The sequence below is a fragment of the Mauremys mutica genome, chromosome 12 (genome assembly GCF_020497125.1).
Source record: "Mauremys mutica isolate MM-2020 ecotype Southern chromosome 12, ASM2049712v1, whole genome shotgun sequence".
In the NCBI taxonomy this organism is placed as follows: domain Eukaryota; kingdom Metazoa; phylum Chordata; order Testudines; family Geoemydidae; genus Mauremys; species Mauremys mutica.
The window spans coordinates 60,474,907-60,496,284 of record NC_059083.1 but is presented as its reverse complement, the minus strand read 5'-3'; the positions used below and the strand labels follow the sequence as shown (position 1 = coordinate 60,496,284).

The 21,378-nt window shown below is 47.1% G+C and overlaps 1 protein-coding gene across 2 annotated transcripts in view; it reads left to right on the top strand.

The window, feature by feature from the left end:
* The window catches only part of PIK3R5 (phosphoinositide-3-kinase regulatory subunit 5), a 106,529-nt gene that overhangs the window by 38,838 nt on the left and 46,313 nt on the right, over nucleotides 1–21,378 (top strand). For both annotated transcript variants that reach the window (XM_044984508.1, XM_044984507.1), the window contains exon 2: nucleotides 12,166–12,278. In XM_044984508.1, coding sequence (XP_044840443.1) covers nucleotides 12,179–12,278 — 100 coding nt within the window. In that variant the 5' untranslated portion in view covers nucleotides 12,166–12,178. The remainder of the gene's footprint in view (nucleotides 1–12,165; nucleotides 12,279–21,378) is intronic.

Sequence of the window (21,378 nt, the reverse complement as noted above, 5' to 3'; positions counted from 1 at the left end):
AGTCTGTCTAGGCGTGTCACTGAAATAAGAAACAGTCTCTACTCCAAAGAGTGACCAGCTGAATTCAGACGTGACACAAGGAGTGAGGGTCATAGATCAATAAAATACGAGGAGGAGGAGGAGTAAGAGGAAGAACAAGAACCCCAAATCATGGTTTTATACCCTTATTGAAGCAGGAAGAATAGCCCAACCGGGCGCTAGCCTGGGACATGGTAGCCCCAGGCTCAATTCCTCGCTCTACCACAGACTCCATGAGTGACCTGGGGCAGTTCCCTATCTATAAACTGGGGATACTAGCACTCCCTGACTTTCTACAAGGATAAATATATTAAAGACTGAGAGGTGCTCAGATAATAGTCTTAAAAAATGTCCAGTAATGGAGAATCTACCACTTTCCTATGTAAGTGGTTCCAATGGCTAATTACCTTCACTATTGCAAATGTGCACCTTATTTCTGTCTGAATTTATCTAACCTCATCTTCCAGCCATTGGTCCTGTTACACCTTTGTCTGCTAGATTGAAGAGCCCTTTCTTATCGAATACAGGGGAGAGCCCAGAGACACAGGGCCTTGAAAACAAGGGTGAGGAGTTGAAACATGGCTGCAGAAGAGGGACAGTACTGAGACGATATCGGTGTGTAGCCCCCAATGATTCTCAGGGTCTGGCACCCAACTGTAAGTTCTCAGAGTCCTGCTCCTCTTCAGCAAGCTCATGTGAGAGACAGCTGGTGCGAAACTTAGCCACATCTGTTTGTGGCCTGGTGTTTGTGGAAAGATTTGCTTTTTCAGCAACTAGGCTACAGCTCTTGATGTGAAGTGCTCAATCTGTAGCCCTTATTTGACCTGCCTGGAAAGGATTAAGAACGGTTGTTTGTCTGTCTGTCTGCCTGTCAGGGTATGGATTGGGTGGTGAGGGGGATGGGACCATGCACAAGAAAGACCTGAGGAAGAGCACGAGTGAGCCTTGACCGTACAGCATGTCTGTGGAAGTGAATAAAGGAGAAACTCTGCTGAACTGGATCTGCCAGGGTGCTTCCAGCTTTCTTCAAACTGCTGGCTGTGCTCCAGGGGTAAGACCCTTGGCACGGCCGACCTGACTGTGAAGATCCTGCCCCCCGGTGCCAATCAGGGTGTTTGCCTGTGCTCTTGCCTACAGAGTGAAGGTCCCAATGATGGGCCCCCACAAATGGAACAAAGCACTTTTTGCCAGCGGCATCTTGCTGCAGCCTCTGCACTTGGCTGAAGTAACTGTAGTTTCCACCATTTCAGATCTGCCAAATTAGACACCAGGACTGGTTTGCATGTGTTGTCAGCAGTGCATCACCTGACAGTGCTGCAGTGTTGAACTGGTGCAATGGAAGCTTTTGAGACAACAACAGAAGCATGTGATGGGCAAGAACAATAATAGCTGGCTGTTACAAAGCACTTGTCATTAATAGATCTCACGGTGCGTCACAGTCTCTCGCTCGTGCATTTATCTTTGCAGCGCCCCTGTGTTGTTATCCACACTTCACATGATAGCTGCAGTTGTAAGGATGGGTTACTTTCCAGTAATGGGGGTGAAAAATCCTACAAACTCAGACATATGAGAGCTGAACTGGCCTGTCCCCAGTGAGAGCCTCTTGCCTCATTGCTGCTTTAGGGTCATGTTCATCCCTGGTGTAACTTCACGGACTTTTAGTGGCGGCATATCAGAGGTGAATGTGTCCCTTCAAATCCTGACAGTCCAGAGCATCTGTTGTCTTCTCCAACGCATTAAAAAAACCCCACCAGGATGGTATTATGGCTTTTAGTTTTGATCTGAACCTGGTTTGTTTGAATGTCAAGGCTTCAGTTCTTTTATTAATGAAGGGAAGTTGAAAGCCCAAATGCATAACCTCTTCACCCTCCTCTAGACAAACCATGTATCACCATTACAACAATTCAATTCTTGGAACAAAGAGAAAAGAGACAAAGCTAAAAACAGGAACTACTAGATAAACACCACGATGGGCTCTCTGCTTGTGAGACAAGCGTCTTCCTGCCCTGAGACATCTGTCGAGGTAGCAGTAGCTGTCTTGGGACCTGACAGGCTTGCGGAGTTCTGTTCTGCAGGTCTGCTGGTGATCATTCTTGTAGTTACATCTTTCCCTCCAGCCACAAAGCCAGGTGCTTAAATGACTGAAAAGTTCTTCCATTCATGAGAAGTTTTAGGAGCAGGCTTTCTGTGTGACCTTGAGCAAATCAATTAATCTCTTGCTGCCTCAGTTCCCTAGCTGTGCAATTGGGATACTGCCAGGGCCGGCTCCAGGCCCCAGCACGCCAAGCGTGCGCTTGGGGCGGCATGCCGCGGGGGGCGCTCTGCCGGTCCCCAGGAGGGCGGCAGGCGGCTCCGGTGGACCTCCTGCAGACGTGCCTGCGGCGGGTCTGCTGGTCCCGCGGCTCCGGTGGACCTCCCGCAGGCACGCCTGTGGATGCACCACCGGAGCCGCGGGACCAGCGGACCCTCCGCAGGCACATCTGCAAGAGGTCCACCGGAGCCACGGGACCGGCGACCGCCAGAGTGCCCCCCGCGGCGTGCCGCCCTGCTTGGGGCGGCGAAATTGCTAGAGCCGCCCCTGGATACTGCCCTACCTTGAAGGGATGTGACGAGGATAAATTCATTAAAGCAGGGGTTGGCAACCTCTGGCACGCGGCTCGCCAGGGTAAGCACCCTGGTGGGCCGGGCCAGTTTGTTTACCTGCCACGTCAGCAGGTTCAGCCAATCGCGGCTCCCACTGGCTGCGGTTCGCCGTCCCAGGCCAATGGAGACGGCCGGAAGCGGCGCGGGCGAGGAATGTGCTGGCCACGGCTTCCCACCACCCCCATTGGCCCGGGACAGCGAACTGCGGCCAGTGGGAGCCGCAATCAGCTGAACCTGCTGACGTGGCAGGTAAACAAACTGGCCCAGCCCGTCAGGGTGCTTACCGTGGTGAGCCACGTGCCAGAGGTTGCCGACCTCTGCATTAAAGACTGTGAGGCTCTCAGGTACTACAGGCATGGAGCGTCAGGTAAATACCAGAGATAGACATTCAGCTGTGATGTCTTGAACCCACTGTTACAAAAGAATTCTATGAAGTTTTCAGGCTCATGCGCCTGGTTTCTTTGTTAAGAGGAAGATAAGAAGATTAAAAAAGCAGTCCTGGAGAAGAAAGAGACTTAAGAAACCAAGTAGAAAAAAAAAAAGGATGACCATTATTATTTGTGTTACAGTAATGGCTAGAGACCCCAACCAAGATCGGGGTGCAATGGCAGCTAGGCACAGTACAAACAAAATGTGAAACCATCTCTGCCCCCAAAGAATTTACAAACTAAACAGAGAAAGGAAATATCCCCAGTTTACAGATGGGGGGATTTGAGGCACAAAGGGCCAGATGTCAAAGGTATTTAGGCACCTAGTGGGATTTTCAAAAGCACGTAGGGGCCAAAACACCCATTGATTTCATTGCATCTTTAGGTGCCTAAATACCTTTACAAATCTGGCCCAGAGGCTAAAGTAAAAATTTCAAAAGTGCATGTAGTGTACATACCCATGTAGCCCCCTGGCATGGGTATAAGTAGCAGTGTAGACAGTGAGACATGGTTTAAGTAAGTAAAGACACGCATGAAGGATGTGGGTATGAACCTGAGTACACACCCTACATGGCTCTCCACTCACCCAAGCTCTGCCTGTGTTTACACTGCTGTTTCTAGCAGTGTAGTGTCCCACTGCTGGAGCCTTTCCCTGCCTCAGGAATAGCCTCTGGCAGCGGGGAAAGGCTTGGGCAGGGCCCTGCTGCTGGAGACTCTCGCAGTCTCCCCTTTGCCAGAGCCTTTCACTGCCACTGTAGCTATACAGCACAGTGTGGACGCAGCGTGCTTTCACTGTGGCATGTAGCTGCACATATGCTACATGCCTCCGCCAGTTGTGTGTAGGGTAGATGTAGACTGAGTCTCATTGAAAGTAAATGAGATTTAGGCTCCTGCGTCACTTAAGTGCTTTTGAAAATATTACTCTACGTTATTTGCCCACGACACTGGTTTGAGGCTCGCATAGCAATGCAGTGTGGCTGCTCCAGCACAAGCTTGAAAAGAAGGGGCTGCAGGCACAGGTCCCACAGAGCCGGGTTTACTATGCAATGTGGACATACCCGCAGAGAGCCTGTAGCAGAGCTGGGAACTGAACACAGTCTGTGTTTTATTACCCACCCTGTCTAGTGTCACACAGGGAAACTGGCAAAGTCCGCCACTGAACCTAGATCTTCTGGTTCCCTGGAAGCCACATCAACTTCTTGGATATTTGATGTTGATAAGTATGTCTAGTTTTGGTTTTGCAGGTTTGTGGTCCCTCCGCTGCACGAACCCTAGCATTAAGCGACTGCTGCTGATGCAATTAATCTCCAGAGTGGAATTAGGGAAATCCTGTTAAATAATTCCTATTTTCAGCAGCGTGAAAGGCTTGGAGAGAGGAATTTATGTGGCGATGACATTTCTTAAGCAGCTCTCAGCTTCCTGTTGGCTTTCTCTTTTGATCCCCTTATCTGTAGGCACTTAGTGAAAGCTAAGCAGAAGAAGCTGTACCAGAGGGAGTTGGAGGAATAAACCACACATGACTAACGCATTAAAAAGGGCCAGCACTTTGGTATCCAGAGCTGGAAAATTAGTCACCCAGGTTCACTGGTGTGTGTTTTTTAAATATTTATCTCCAGCAGCTGGTAACGCTTCAGGAAGTTGCTCTTTCTTCTGTATTTCTGCTTAGTAGGGAATATTTGCACTATAATGTTCTGGCTCTTTTGCAGGTCAGTGCACTTGGCCAACCTTCTCTTTCATGATCACAATACATGCCCCTCCTGTGGAAGGGCACCGTTGATTTTTACTTCCTGGATACCTAGTGCTGAGCTGCAATACATCCATAATGTTGAGTTTGAGACAATTCATAGTCCCTCCCGTGCCTTGTTCTTATGCTGCAGTAATCCACATGGTGGTGCAACTTTCTGCCTTTACATTTCTGCAGCACATTTCATCTAGATGGGTAGCAAAACACTCTGCAGATTGATGTAGAATATTCTACGGGGCTTTACTGTGGCCAGAAAAGTAATATGAAGTAGTAAAATCTAATACACCACTAGCTAAAAAGACATTCCATTGTCAGTGTACATGACAAACTGGAGAAGAGTAGAAGCGTGGGTCTCCATTTTGGATAATAGAAAGCAAGAATTATTGCAGGGGGTATTCCATACTGTGCATGTGTGCACGCGCTTTGTCCAGTTCAATCTGAAATGTCCCCAGTGTTGGGACTAGGGTAACCAGACAGCAAGTGTGAAAAATCGGGACAGGGGATGGGGGTAATAGGAGCCTATATAAGAAAAAGACCCAAAAATCGGGACTGTCCCTATAAAATCAGGACATCTGGTCACCCTACTTGGGACTTGGATTGCGTCCTTGCGGAGTATAATCACTAGCTGAAGAACCGTTGCTGTTGGAAAGTTTTGCTTGTATTCTAAATTATTCATTTCTTTAAGTTCTGCCCCATTATCCCCATATATATCTATACCCACATCCCTTCACTCTGAAGTACGTAATTTCTTTCCATATTTGGAATGGGATTCTTGTAGATGGCCACCGTGTTCCCTGTTCTTAGGTGTTGCTTAACCAAGCCATACATCCTTGGCTCACTAAGGCCTGAGAGATGCTCAGCAGCCTCAACGCTCAACTGAAGTTAAGATGTTATAGGCTTCTTGCTCCATTTAGGAAGAAAGCATGAGTGAGTGGCACCTGCTGGCCTAATTGGGATGGAGATAACGACCTGCTCTTAAAGTCTCCTATGGCCCTTGAAGTATGAAGTAGACTAGTAGTCTGGAGCTGTGTGGTCTTGTGGCTAAGGCACTAGACTCTGGCTCAGGGCAGCTGGGTTCAATTCTTGGCTTTACTGCAGAGTCCCTGTGTGACCTTGGCCAAATCTATTAATCTCTCTGTGCCTTATTTTCCCCATCTGTAAAATGGGGATAATGATCCTTTTTGTGTCTCATCCACTTGGATCTTAACCTCTTTGTGGTAGGGGACTGTTTCTTACTATGTGTATGTACAGCATCTAGTGCCATAGGGACCTCCTCTTGGTTGGGGATCTATAGGCACTACCCTGTTCAAATAATCATATCATCCTCAGTGTACAGACAGGAAAAGTGGAGCAGAGATGGTCATACAGTGAGGGCCCAGTACTGCTCCCACTGACTTCAGCAGGAGATGAGTGAAGTCCTGAAGAAGACCCAGGAGCTATTGATTTTCAGACTTAGGCCCATGCTTCCTCTCTATGTCTATGCTATTATTAGGGTTGCCAGTTTTGGGTGGATGTATTCTTGGAGATTTCATCACATGACATAATCTTTAATTAATCTTTAATTCCTGGAGACTCCAGGCCAATCCTGGAGGTTTGGCAACCCTAGCTATTATAAACAGACCAACTGGGCCCACACAGTCACTTGTGCACTTGGTTTTTACATGATGAATCAAAACAAGTTCACACTTCTCTTATTTCTAGAGGACCATTCCTAGCCATTGGCCTGTGACCGCTGCGACCTCACTCCCAGGCTATGTTAAGGGCTTGGTTTGTGACTGAGGCAATCCCTCCTCCTTTGGCTGTGGGGAAAGACCCTCTGATTGTGTCAGATGCTGGTTTCCCCTCTGAAGCTAGTGGTGATTCTCAGATCAGTGATGAAATTTGAGTACCCCATGTCACCAGGGGGACTTGGCTTCCAACAGTCTGAGTGGAGAGAATTGCTCCCAGTCGCATACTTGGGCTTGTATGCTGCTGTCTTCCAACAGCCCCGCTGTGCGATCAGCTCACTTCCTACCCCAGTAGGCCAGGAACCGGTGACCCAATAAGGAAATAATGTTTACAGCCTTGGTGTTTGGATGGTTCACTTGCCTTTTGCAAGCGGATGTTTGTCAAACCTGTTGCCTTCTGGATCCTTTGATAGGCCACCTTTGCAGGGTTTGAACAAACTTCTTATCTGATTCATCTCCCTGCCCTTTGATGCTCTGTGCGTACTTGAGCGTAAACACAGATGATGACTGTGCCTGAGCTGTGAGGATCATAAGAAATTGTGGGTTTCTCCCTGCTGTGCTCCGAATCCAACAAGAAACATCCTACAGCTGCTCAGTCTTTCTGCTCCAGGACTCCACCCTTTGACCCTGGTACTTAGGAATTCATAGAATCTCAGGGTTGGAAGGGACCTCAGGAGGTCATCTAGTCCAACCCCCTGCTCAAAGCAGGACCAATTCCCAACTAAATCATCCCAGCCAGAGCTTTGTCAAACCTGATCTTAAAAACCTCTAAGGAAGGAGATTCCACCACCTCCCTAGGTAATCCATTCCAGTGCTTCACCACCCTCCTAGTGAATTGTATGCACAGGAGTAGGAGGAGATCCTAGAAGCTGGGATGCTAAGAATGGCAGAAACTAGGACTTCCTCTGTGATCTGAGCCAAAGGATGGAAACTAAACTAAACCAAACCATGGATACAGAGAAATCCATGCCCTCACCTAATGTTTAACTTGCGCATTCCCACCTGACTATTTCTGCAGTGCTTTCTGGCCTGGCTAATAGAGATGAAACCCTCCGCTAATAACTGACAGGTGGCCTCAAATTGCATGGTTCAGATCTAGAACTGGGTAGGAAATTGATTTACTATCCCATGAGAATTTTCAAGATTTTGAGAATTTATCTGCCCTGCCCCTGGGGCAAAAAGTCAAAATCTCAGATTCTGTTTTGTGAACAGCCAGTCCAAAAAAAAAAATTTGGAATGGGTCAGTCAAAAAGTTTCCTTTCAGTTTTGGCCTTTTAAAAAAATTAAACTTTTTTTTTACTATAAATTAATTAACATTTTGAAGCAAAAAGTTCTTTTGTACCAAAGCTCACAGCTCTTTGGTTCGAAAAGACTGATTTTTTTTCCAAGTTGGGAAACTTGTCAGATCCGACTCTTTCCAGCCAACCATTTTGGTGTCGACCAATCAATATTTTCTGATGGTGGGGGAAAAACCCATTTAATCAGAAAATTCCCAACCAGCTCTATTCAAATCCAGACTTCTCCTTAGTGGGGCTTAGCTCAGCTCTGGCTCTGCTTTGGGCCCATCTAAGCTTGTATCCTCCACACAGGGGCGGCTCTAGGCACCAGCAAAACAAGCGGGGGGGGGCGGCAGGCTGGGCCGGCGGACCTGCCGCAGTCATGCCTGCGGGAGGTCCACCGGAGCCCCGGGAGGACCGGACCTGCCGCAGGCATGACTGCGGAGGGGGCGCTCGTCCCGCGGCTCGGCTGGACCTCCCGCAGGCATGCCTGCGGCAGCTCAACCGGAGCCGCCGGACCAGCGAACCGCCCGCAGCTGCGGGAGGTCCAGCCGAGCCGCGCGACCAGCGGACCCTCCGCAGTCATGCCCGCGGGAGGTCCGCTGCTCCCGCGGCTCCGGGGCGCCTCCCGCGCATGACTGCTTGGGGCGGCCAAAAACGTAGAGCCGCCCCTGCCTCCACACCTCATCTCTCAAAAACCAGAGTAAACCTAGCAAACATTGCCTATTTGGTACTCAAAAAACGTATGCTGCTGTGAAAGGCAACGTGGCTTTATTTTGTTGTTGCTGCTGTTAAAGGCATTTAAAATGCTGAGCAAAATTTGCTTTCTGTGAACTGATCACGCTACTTCTTTGTAATTCGCATAGTTGGTGGACAGTGATTCTGAGCTTTCCTGTTGTCCTCTCATTCTCAATCACTTCTCCTTGATCAGTAAGAAGCTACTTCATTAATGAATCTAGTTATGCAGTGCCACTCATGGGTGGGGAAGAGAGAGGCTGGTTCTTCATTGTAGCATGTATAACAGTAGAAGTCTGTCCTATCTGATCAGCTATCAGTATCTACTATGGTGATGAGTTGCACTAGAAATCTCTGTCTAGTGAGATTATCTGTCTCCTTTCAGAAGACTCAGGTTTCAGAGGGGTAGCCATGTTAGTCTGTATCAGCAAAAACAACGAGGAGTCCTTGTGGCATCTTAGAGACTAACAAATTTATTTGGGCATAAGCTTTCATGGGCTAAAACCCACTTCATCAGATTCATGGAGTGGAAAATACAGTAGAGAGGTATACACAGCACATGAAAAGATGGGAGTTGCCTTACCAAGTGGGGGGTCAGTGCTAACGAACCAATTCAATTAAGGTGGAAGTGGGCTATTCTCAATAGTTGACAAGAAGGGAAGAAAAATCACTTTTGTATTGCTAATAAGTTCAATATAATCAGTCTCCCTGGACACTAAATAACAGACTTAAAAGTGGCAATTCTTCAACAACAAAACTTCAAAAACAGACTCCAGTGAGAAACTGCAGAGCTGGAATTAATTTGCAAACTGGACACCATCAAATTAGGCCTGAATAAAGCCTGGGAGTGGATGGGTCACTACAAAAACTAATTCCCCCCCTGCTGATACTCACACCTTCTTGTCAACTGTTTGAAATGGGCCATCTTGATTACTGCCCGAGTAGGTGGGCTTGTACAGCCTGGGTCACTGTGGCTTCACTGCTCCAGTACCTGAGCTAACTAGAATAAAGCTAGCTCGAATACATCTACCTCCCTCTGCAATGTAGGCAGACCCTTAGCAAGGCTGCTTGGAAAGTCTGACTTGCACTTTCTCGTACTGTCCCCTGTAACGTAATTTTGCACAAGTTGTGGATCTGTTTGGTGGGGGATGATGTGAGGGGGAATGAAATGTTGCTAGTTCACCATTCTGGACACATTCCAAAGTCCTTTTTACATTAAATTTTCAACAGACTTTGTGGAATATGACGAGCCTTGGAGACGTGTGTGGTCACCATAGACACATTAGGAAACAGACAAATGCATCTGTACTTTGTGGTTTGGAAATTACGGTAACAACTTTCCCTTAAGGTCCCAACGTCAGCTTCCTATTTCAAAATCCAGGGGCATAAGGGAAGGAATTCTGCCGTTCTGGGACAGTGCGTTGCAGGTGGATCAGGCGTTCTCAACAGGCAAGAAACATTTCCTAGTTTTCCTTTGTTGAACACTAGACTAACATTAGCATTTCTTCAGATGACCCAGCTATGTTCTCGAACAAGCTGACATATAGGATTTTTGTGCCCTGTGGCAATGTGCTGGATGATACATGAGTCATTGCCTTCTTAGTCACCGCTTTCCTTTTGACGCTTGCCACGAGTCATGAGTGAAATGCCAAGCGGATCGGAAGATGAGCACATACTCTCTGTCTGTTCACTTCAGACACTTTGTGGCAGAATCTCTTCTCCCTACACTGCCATAGTCAGTTGGTGGAAGTGTACATGCTCGCTGGCAGGATACCAGCCCAGTCCATGGCAGAGTCTGGTGCCAACATGCCGAAGAAGCTCTTCACGTCCCAGTAAAGCAGAGTGCTTTCATCTGCCATGCCTGTGCATCAGTACCACTTTTCCCTGGAAGGACCCACGTGTGGATTCTCTGAAGTGTGTATGAGGTAGGAATAGGGGCTTAATTTTCTGACTTGCCAAGTTCATTTTGCCCTGCTTAGGAGCCCAACGCAGCTAGAGGCCTCCATTAGAGATCTTCCCCTGTGCAGGGCAGTCTCCACCAGCATATAGCTGATGGTGTGGCTAGGCCAGCTCTGCCGTGCCAGAACCCTGCTCCCTGCCCACTGACGTGAGAGAGGTAGTGGGTGGGCAGGGAGGCATAGGGTGGACCACAGCTCTGTTACACTGGGTTCTCCACTGAATGTAAGCTGCCCACAGTGGCTGTGAATTGAGGAGCCATGATCACCGAGTTCTGCTTGGATACATTGGAGAACCAAGCCAAGAGAGATGCTGGGATGCCCCAGACTCAAGTTCAACACTTCGAGGCTCTTCTAGGATCCTAGTGTGTGTAGAGACTGAATAGGAGGCTGCTCCTGCCATCCAGAGGCAAAGGCTGCACTGGCTAAATCTTCCTCCCAGGAGAGATGGATTTTAGATTTTTTTTTTTTAATCAAGAGGCAAGGAAGCTCTGAGACCCCACTAAGGCCTCTGGCTAGAGAGGGGAAGGTGCACACCCAGCAGTAGCCATCTGGATGTTCAGTTCTGATTGCAGGGGAGGTGGCCTTAACTCAGTAGTCTCTTCATTATTTGCAATAGGAGAAGATACGTGATCACTGCCATGATGCTTAACTGAAAGGCTAGTTTTCTTACCACCAATGTGTCACCCGCCGCTCCCTTCAATTGGATGTAATGCTGTAAGAGGGAGGATGCTACGTCATGTGCGACTCATCGTGTGTTGACCTGCCTAGTGGGTTTGATCCCTAAGTAGTAGGGGTGGAAGGGTATTTTCCATACAGTGAAATCAATGGTGAAATGTGCGTGCAATCTGCTATTTCAACATGGCTGTGACCATCCTGCATGACGAGGTGCTCTATCCTAGAGCCCAGATTCCATGACCGTGTGTGTCCTGTGTTACCTCAAGAGCCTTTTGGCCTTTGCCTTAAGTTGGCCAGTCAGCAGCAGGGAGTGGCTGGAGAAGGAGCAGACCCAGCTCCCCTTTGCAGTCCCACAGGTTGTCTAAGGCTAGAACTATGATCTGTGAGCAGAGGCACCATAGGAAGAATCCATAGCCACCAACAATGTCCATCCCGGTCACCATTTAAATTACACGCCTTCACTGTGGGGTGGAAAGAACTCGGAACCATCCGCTCCCTTTACCATCTAAGCCACGAGACTACCTTAGCTGTCAGTTATGTTAAGACTTTTTGCCAGCCTGTAGCCACTAGACTTCATCATCATTGCAAACGCATGAGCCAGTCTTGCTCTCTCCAGGGAAGGGTAGTTGTGAGAAAATGCACGCACACGTACTGCAGTTCTGGAGGATCTTACGCCCCCTGGTCATGGCAAAGAGACTCTGCAGCTCCTCTTGGTTGAGTTGACAATGTCTCTTGCTTTGCTGACAGTTGGGAAGGTAGGGAAGACAGGTGATTGGCAAAAAAGATTACAAGGTACTTGAAAAGGTCAAGAAGAGACTCTTAACTGGGTGAAATTTAAAAGCGGATCTCCTTGCTTGTCAAGACTTCGGGGAGTTCTTTTGTGTTCTCTGCTCAGCAGAGTGCTCCTGGGTACGGCCTGGTGATGTTAACTCTTCTCTCTCTCTCTCTCTCTCCATTTAGGAGATGAACTAAAATGCAGCACACAACTTGCACAGAGGACAGGATCCATCATGCATTGGAAAGATGTCTGCATGGGCTGAGCAGAAGTACAGCCTCCTCCACCACATGGACGGGTAGGTGACCCAAGAAGGCCCAGGGTATCCTCACCAAACCTTGTGGCATAAATGTCCTGGGATTCTTCCTGCCCTTTCTGTTGATATTTGTACATCTCGTCCTTTGCCTGGTAACATTCTGCCCAAGCAGCAGGAAGGTAATGTGGCTAGGAACTACCACCCCATTCCTCTAGCGACTTTGGGGCTCAGAACCACCTTCCCTTCAATACATAAGTTAGAGATGGGTCTGCTCTACTTACCCACTTGTGCCTTCCCAAGTCCTTCACCTAGTTTGAAAGATGTGCCAAGATGTTGAGAGATTCATGTTAAGTTTAAGGTAGTGAGTAAAAGTACTATGGTGTATGCGAACTGGTCAGAGCATTGGCTGAAAAGGGTAGGAACCTCCATTCACCACAAGGGATTACGCCTGTTCTTTGACTAGCTGGTGTGGTCTTGCTTTGGGGCAAACGCAGCTCAAACCTCTATTTCTGGGGCCATGGGGGAGGATGGTGGTGTTCACTAGGGTTTTGGGACAAGGCGGACAATGAAACATGGTGGATGGCATTTTCCAAAGGACCCAGTGCTGGCCTAGCTCTGTCCCATTAAAGTCAATGGTAAAGTTCCCATAGATTGCAGTGGGAGCAGAGTTAGCTTAGCAGTGACTGTTCTGGCAGTCCCACCTAGCGTTCAGTGCCCGGGGGTGTGACAACATTCAGTTAACTGGGGGAGTGGGTGTTCTGTTAACCAGAGATTAAACGGTTCCATGGAACTGCAGTTACATCGTCTCATTAAAATATTCCCCCTCCCGTGTCTGTCGTTTAGTCACGTCAGGCAGCATCACTGAAGACATGGAGACTGCATATAGAGTAAGGTATTACTCTGTGTGGGTAAACACGTCAGAAACTGGCCCTGAATTTCCGTCTTGCTACTGGTATCTCTGTGCTTTACTCGCCGGTCACTGCAGTTCAGGGACGGCCTGTCTTTGCTACCCTTATTTTCAGGGTTTTATAACTTGGATATCAGTAACTCTGGATTGAGATCTTAGAGCCAGGTTTCAGCCTGGGATAACTACCAACCTTCTTCCCTTTCCCCCGAGATGACCAAAGTATACAGCCCTTTTCAGCCAGCTGAGTCAGCCATTTTTAAATCGGGGTATGGAAAAAGAATGGGTGTGTCCCAGCTTTGGGTGTGCTGTGTTGGTGTATGCAACTGTCACGGGTTGTTTTCAGTACCCGGCACCTTTATGTTTCTAGATACGTGCTTGTCTGCAGCTGCTGTTTTGTAAGACAGAGATGATGCAGCATGCTATCAGGGAGTTGAATGCTGCACGTTTTCGTGGAGACTTTAGATTAATAGGTTTCTAAGGCCAGATGGATCATAATGATTATCTAGTCTGAACTCCTGCAAAACCCTGGCCAAAAACACTCACCCTTAAACTTTGGCATCAAGCCCATATCTTTGGTTTGAGCTATATTGTATCTTTTAGAAAGGTATCTAATTTTGAATTAAAGACTTCAAGTGATGGAGAAACCATAGGTAAATTGAGTAATTACACTTGTGTTAAAAAAATGTGCCTAATTTCTAATCTGAATTTGTCTAGCTTCATCTTCCGGCTATTAGATCTTGTCTAGCCTTTATCTGCTAGATTGAAGATCAGTCTGTCAGAAATCTCTTCTCATGTAGGTACTTGTAAGCTCTGATCAAGTCACCTTTTAACCTTCTCTTGGATAAACTAAATAGATTGAGCTGCTTTAATCTCACACTGGAAGGCAGGTTTTCCCGACCTTGAATCATTCTTGTACAGGTTGAACCTCTCTAGTCTGGCACCCTTGGGACATGACTGGTGCCAAACCAGAGAATTTGCCGAACTACGGGAGGTCAATGCAGAGTGCCAGCAGGTCTCCATAGGCACAGGAAGTAGGTTACGGGAGCTGCAGCAGCACCCCCATGCTTTGCACCCAGTGTGGCCTCCTGCTTGGGGGCCCCGCTGCTGCTCCCCCCCCGGGGGCTCTGATGCCAGCCCCAGGTCTCAGCCGCCAGCCCCTTGCCTGGGGTTCTAGCCACTGGCCCCAGGTCCTCCCCTTCCCTCCCGGAGCTTGAACGCTGTGACTCAGCTGTTCACGGAGCTCCTGAAGTGCTGGGAGGGAGTAGGAGGAGTTGGTAAGCACGAGAGGCATGGGGAGAGGGGGGCAGAAGGGGGAGATTGCTGCCAGTGGATGCTCTGCACCCAGTAATTTTTCCCCGTGGGTGCTTCAGCCCTGGAGCAGCCATGGAGTCAGCGCCTATGCCGGGCCATGGATGTTGCCGGACCAGGGAGTGCCAGATTAAAGAGGTTCAACCTGTAGCTCTTTTCTGAATGCTTTCCAATTTTTCAACATCCCTTTTGAAGTTTGGACACAAGAACTGGGCATAGCATGAAGTAGTGATCTCGATAATGTTGTATATAGAGGTAATATCTGCTCCCTACTTCTATTCAATATTCCCTTACTTATATATCTAGTGATCGCTTGCAACCTCTTAGCTACAGCATCATGCTATTAGCTTATGTTCAAATGGTTATTTATCATGGCCTCTAAGTCATTTAGTGTCACTGAGTTCCCAGTTACAGACCCTCAGCTTGTAAATGTGGCCTACATTCTTTGTTCCTGGCTGCATGGCGTTGCATTTGGCTGTATCTATTAAAACACATTGTTCAAATGGCCCTGCCTTGCCAAGCAATCCAGGTTGCGCTGTATAACTGACCTGTCCCCATCATTATTTACCACTCTATCAATTTTTGTGCCCTCAGCAAATTTTACTAGTATTGATTTTATATTTTCTTCCAATTCACAAGAACAGACCCCTGTGGGGCCCCCTTAGAAACACCCCCATTCACTGATGATTCCCCATTTAACGGGTTTTTAATCCATTCAATTTGGGCTACATTTTTATCAGAATGTCACATGGGTCTAAAACGTCATCCCGAAGTATAAATCTATTATGTTAACGCAGTTACCTTTACCAGCCACATTTGTGATCCCATTTAAAAAAACCAGCAATTTGACAAGCCTTGTTTCCATAAAACTACGTTGAGTGGCATTAATTTTATTACCATTTCTTAATTCTTTACCAATTTGCATCCCACATCAGTTTTTCCATGATTTTGGCGAGCATTAGTATCTGACTAGCTGGCCTATAGTTACCTGGATCCTCCTGTTTACCTTTTTAAAATATTGACAAAACATTTACTTTTTTTCCAGTCCTCTAGAACTTCCCCAGTGTTCCAAGATTTGTTAAAAATTACTATTAATGGTTTCAAAGGCTCATCAGCCAATTCTTTTGCTACTCCTGGGAGCAACTTCTCTGGTCCTGCCGATTTAAAAAAAAAATAACGTTAACATCCTCAATTCTTTCACATCCTCTCTAGTTACTGATGGAATAGAAAGCATTTCATTATCACTGTGGTATATGAATTCACCATCCTGCTTCTTTCCAAATACAGAACAGAAATATTTATTGAATCACTTCTGCTTTTTCTGCACCATGAGTGACAATTTTGCCATCCTTCTCTAGTATCAGACCTATACTATTGCAAGGAGTTTGTTTATTCCTAATATATATTTAAAGAATTCCTTCTTAACCTTAAGCCTACTGGCCACAGTTTTGCATTGATGCTTTTTGCACCCTTTATTAATTGCTTTGCCAATTTATTTTGGCTCTTTCTTGCTTTTGTTGTGTTTCTTAATCTGAAATAAGTAACTGACTTGAAAGGAAAGCAATTACTGTTTGTGCTGGAAACATAGGTATACCTGATCCTGATTCTATGATCACAGATAATTTTCTGCATGCCTGCATATTTAATACTGTATTTTATTTTCCAGTACTATGCTTGCAAGCCTTTGCTCCATAGTGAGTGACTGGCTTAGCATGGGGCTGCCCCTGCATACAGGGCTACTGCTATTCTTTTGTTTAGATCAAAGAAAAAAGCCCACTGAAATATATGACTTGTGGGGAGAAGTGAGAGATGTACCTAGAACTCAGTGGAACAAAAATCAGGGGAGGGGACTAGGACACATTTTAGTGATGTGAACCCTGACAATGAGTGCAGTCTTCAAAAGCACCTAAGTCCTATTGACTGACTTGATTTTTTTTTCAGTGGGACTTAGACACATTTTGAAAATTTTTCCCAATGTTCCTTTAACTTACAAGACTTTTTAAAGATTCACACACACAGGCAAATTATTACAGTGAATTGATTTAGTCACAGTGAGACATCAAGTGCCCAATGGAAACAAAGTGAAAAAATAGACAAATGTTTTTCACTCTGGCAACCTGTCTGTTCTACTGATCCTGGGTGTCACTTGTACCAGCTGGCTCAGAGTCATGTGGCGAGTTTGGTTTATTATTTTTTTTTTGAAGTTGACAGTTGTCCCTTTTAACAAGAAGCAAAGGGGAAGCGTTAACCGCAGCTGCAGAATTCAGGAGGTAGCAGCCGCTGGAGGAGGCGTGCTGATGCCAAGTATTGCAGTGTAATTCTGAGAAAAGAAACCTTCAAGCCTCATCCTTCCTAGCCACCTCCCCCCTCCCCCGGCCCTGATATTGGCCTGGCTGTTGCTCGATTCGAGGTGTGATGTTGTAATCTTTGTTGACACTGGAGATCAAAGCAGAAACATTTCAAGGTGCTATTCTGTACAAGCCTATGTAGCGTGCTTCAGGCGCTAGTCCAAACTCAGTGTTTGTAATATTTATTTGTATTACCCTAGCACCTAGGAGACCCGGTCGTGGACTGGGACCCAATTGTGCTAGGTGCTGTACAAACAAACCAAAAATGATGGCCTCTGCCCCAAAGAGCAGCTGGTGAGTCTCTGTTTCCTGTACGAAAGTGAGATTTCTCTGGGATTGGCTGTTCAGTCACAAGTTGTTGGACTTTCTTGTTAATTTCTTAGGCCTGGTCTACACTAGGAGTTTATGTCGAATTTAGCAGCGTTAATTCGACTTAACCGTGCCCCTGTCCACACCAGGAAGCTAATTAGTTCAACCTAGAGGGCTCTTTAGTTCGAATTCTGTACTCCTCCCCAACGAGGTGAGTAGCGCTAAATTCGACATGGCTATGTCGAATTAGGCTAGGTGTGGACGGAAATCAATCTTAGTAGCTCCGGGAGCTATCCCACAGTGCACCACTCTGTCGATGCTCTGGACAGCAGTCCGAGCTTGGATGTTCTGACCAGCCACACAGGAAATGCCCAGGGAAAATTTGACATGCTCCGGCGCCTTGTAGATGTTCTGCAGGACCGCAGGCAGGAGGAAAGAGTCCCCCTGCACTGTATCTGCAACCACCCTCCCCTGCCACAAAGTCCCAAACCCCCCTCACCCAAAGTAACAAGAAGGAGGGGCGACAGGAGCCGTGAAAACTGTCACTGCACCCCTGCAGAGTGCACAAATACAAGAAGGCTCTCATTCCCTAAATGTTGAGAAGTCCTTCCCTTCCTGGCTCACCGAAGCCCCAATCCCAATTTCATCCCCTAACTGTGTAGTTGATTATTAAAAGTAGTTTGCTGTTAATTACTATTTCCGTCAAGTTTTTCTGCAGAAGACTGTCTGTGAAGGGGGGGAAGGGGGTTGTTAATTGCATAGGACAGTCACCTTTACCAGGGTACAGACATGGGGGCAGGATCAACAGCAGGTCACACACACAGTGCAGTCAGTAGGCACCCTGGTTGGTCTGGGAGGTGTTTTCCATGTTCTGTGTGGGTGGGGGGTACATGACTTTGTGGAATGGGAGGGCGGTTACAGAACTTATGCAGTGGTCCTTGTCCCGGACCACAGAGCCACGCAGCAGGGGAATCTGTAACCGTCCTCCCCCGCCACAAGGTCATATAGCCCCCGCACACAGAGTCCCAAAAAGGAGGGATGGCAGGCTCCGTTGAAACAACCAGTCCGGCACTGCAGACCGCTCTAGGAGCAGGAGCCTATCATTCCTCGAGTGTAGAAGCGGTGTTAACATCACTGCACACCCTACCCACCACAGTCTGCGTCCCTGTTTCAACCCTTTAACGCGAATTCATTAATAAAGAAAACGTTGTTAATTAACAATGTTCCATTAACTTTATTTTTAAACGTGTGTTGGAAGGGGGGAAACGTGGTGAATGAGGTATGTAACCACAGAAGAAAGTCAACAGTAACTGAAGCAGGGGCAGGTTCAGCTTCTCTGTAAAGAAACTGAACAGTCACAGGTTACCCTGCTCCCTAAGGAACCTAGCTTTCAAAGCCTCCCGGATGCACAGCGCTTCCCGCTGGGCTCTTCTAATTGCACGGCTGTCTGGCTGAGCATAATCAGCAGCCAGGCGATTTGCCTCAACCTCCCATCCCACCATAAAGGTCTCCCCCTTGCTCTCACAGAGATTGTGGAGCACACAGCAAGCTGCAATAACAATGGGGATATTGGTTTCGCTGAGATCCGAGCGAGTCAGTAAGCTCCTCCATCTCCCCTTGAGACATCCGAAAGCACGTTGATGATGACAGTTACCCAAGACCACCCTCGACACATTTTTCCCCCCAGCATGCATTGTGGGGAAATCCCAGAATTCAAATGGGCAGCGGGGACTGCGGGAACTGCGGGATAGCTTCCCACAGTGCACCGCTTCCAGTGTCGACGCTTGCCCCGTTAGTGTGGACTCACAAAGTCGAATTAGTGTCCTTAGTGTGGACACACAAATTCGACTTTGTAAAGTCGATTCCACAAATTCGAATTAAGTTAAATCGAACTAATCTGGTAGTATAGACATACCCTTAGCTGCAAAAAACAGCTCGACCTATCCTGACATGGTGTTGGAGGCAGTGTGGTCTGCTGGTTGGAGCCTGGGTCAGAAAGTGAGGATCGCTGTGGTCTAATCCCACTTCTTCCACTGACTTGCTGTCCTTCAGCAAGTGGCTGATGACTTTGGCTTTTTTCAAAGATGCTGAACTACCGTGGGACTCAGGAGCGCTCAGCACTTCTGAAGACAAGGCTGTTAACTAATCTGTCTCTGTTTTCTCATATTTACCTGCCTACTAAACTCGCAAGGGTCTTGTGAGGATTAATTAATGTCTGTGAAGTACGGGTAACTTGTACGTGTAGCGCACTTCAGCAGTGTCTGAAAGGTTATCACCACCAAGTCAAGCACCAGTGCTCTGACTGGGCCAATGTAGTTTGTGTGCTCTGGTTCTGAGCCTCTGATTTAGAAATCGTGAATGCAGCTCCTTGTGTGATGTTCCCATTTTACAGACTAGGAAAATCAGGCTGAAAGTTGACTTGCCCAGTACCCCGTGAGGTTGGTGGGAATGGACCCTGGGAGTTCCTGGATGCCACCATGACCTGATGCTACTTTAATTTTGTAAGGAAGCATTTAGGGTGCAATAAAGCAGCAGAACAGGCTAAGATTTTTAAATGATCTTTTCTCCCTGCAGTGCCTGCATCCTGTAGCAGATTATCTCCACTGGAGACAGTCCAAACTGCTATGGGAGCTACTGCATCTGAATTCTCTGGATTTGAGAATAAAATCAGCAAGAGATGCTTTGTAATGGACAGCTCTCTATAGAACCCTGCTGCTGCTCTGCATTTGTCCCAGCATAGTGTGTCCAAAGAGGGAACAGAGCTACTGGGATACCCTTCCAGGCCTCACCACCTTCTTGCCTTTCTTAATTCTTTGTGTATGCCGGAGTGACTGCACTACAATGCTCCAACTCAGTGTGCGTGGGTGATGTTACCCTTTAATGACCTCCCATAGACAGGCTATAGGACATTCCACCATGATTCCAACTTCCCTGTTTTGGGGTCTTCTATAGTTTAGGTGGCAGAGATGTGTGGTTTTGGAGCAGAAGGACTAGTCCTAGGTCACTGTGCGAGCTTATATATAGCGTCTGTTCTCTGCAGTGCGTTCATCGCTCCTGCACTGAGGTCAGCCCAGAATCAGTGTGCTGTAGAGCAATGTAAACGGGCTCTCATTGCTTCAGATTGCACATCTCATCCAACTGAGAGAAATAGGCAGCCCACCTGCATGCCCAAGAAGAAGGAACGTTTTCCTTTAGGATATTATACAGGTTTTGTATTTAACTTTTCAGTGCCCTCAGCTGGCAAGTGCCTGATCCTGAGCTGGGTAGGCCCTGCCTGGCTAATGGGCTTAGGTTGGTAAGGAAAGGAGTGTTCGCTCTACCAACTCCAGTGCTCACACATTGCCTGGGCTGGCACTTCATTAAGAATGACGGACTGATTGCAGACATGTATCACCAGCGCGCCTCATTTCTAGGGATGTCCCTCATTATAGACTCAAAGTTAAGTACACACCGCACACATCTGGCCTCCTTCACTTATTATGTTGAGAATTATTTACATCTGAAATGAAGAACCATGGTGCAAAAGTCAGATAGATACCCTAAAAGGACGGGTCCCCGAGCATTGTGAGTTTCCTGCGTGAATAATTTCTGTGCCCCTCACTATGGGTCTTTGTCATGCATTTGGACCGCGGCAGGCTGAAATTCAAAGATTTTTAAGGCCAGAGGGGACCATTAGATCAGCTAGTCCAACCTCCTTCATAACACAGGCTATAGAATTTCACCCAACTACCTCTGTATTGAGCCCAATAACCGTGAATTAAGGTGTGATTATAGCATTCGTCACTGGCTGCAAACCATTGACACTGATAAAATTCTATTAATGCATTTGTGGCTTTGTTGGGAAAATCACATTTTCAGGTTTGGTCTCCCACCTAAGGTGATTTGCTCCTCTTGGTATATTTCCAGTTGGGTTCCGCAGAGATCAGTTCTTGGCCTTATGCTATTTAACATTTTTATCAGTGACCTGATAAAATCATTCCGATAAAGTTTGCAAATGACACACAAACTGTGTGACTGGTAAATAATGATGAGGACAGGTCACTGATACAGAATGATCTGGATCGCTTGGTAAACTGGGTGTAAGCAAACAATATGCATTTTAACATGGCTAAATGTAAACGTATCCATCTAGGAACAAAGAATAGAGGCCATGCTTACAGGATGGGGGACTCTATCCTCAAGCAGGGACCCTGAAAAAGATTTGGGGGTTGTGGTGGATAATCAGCTGAACATGAACTCTCAGTGTGATGCTGAGGCCAAAAGAGCTAAT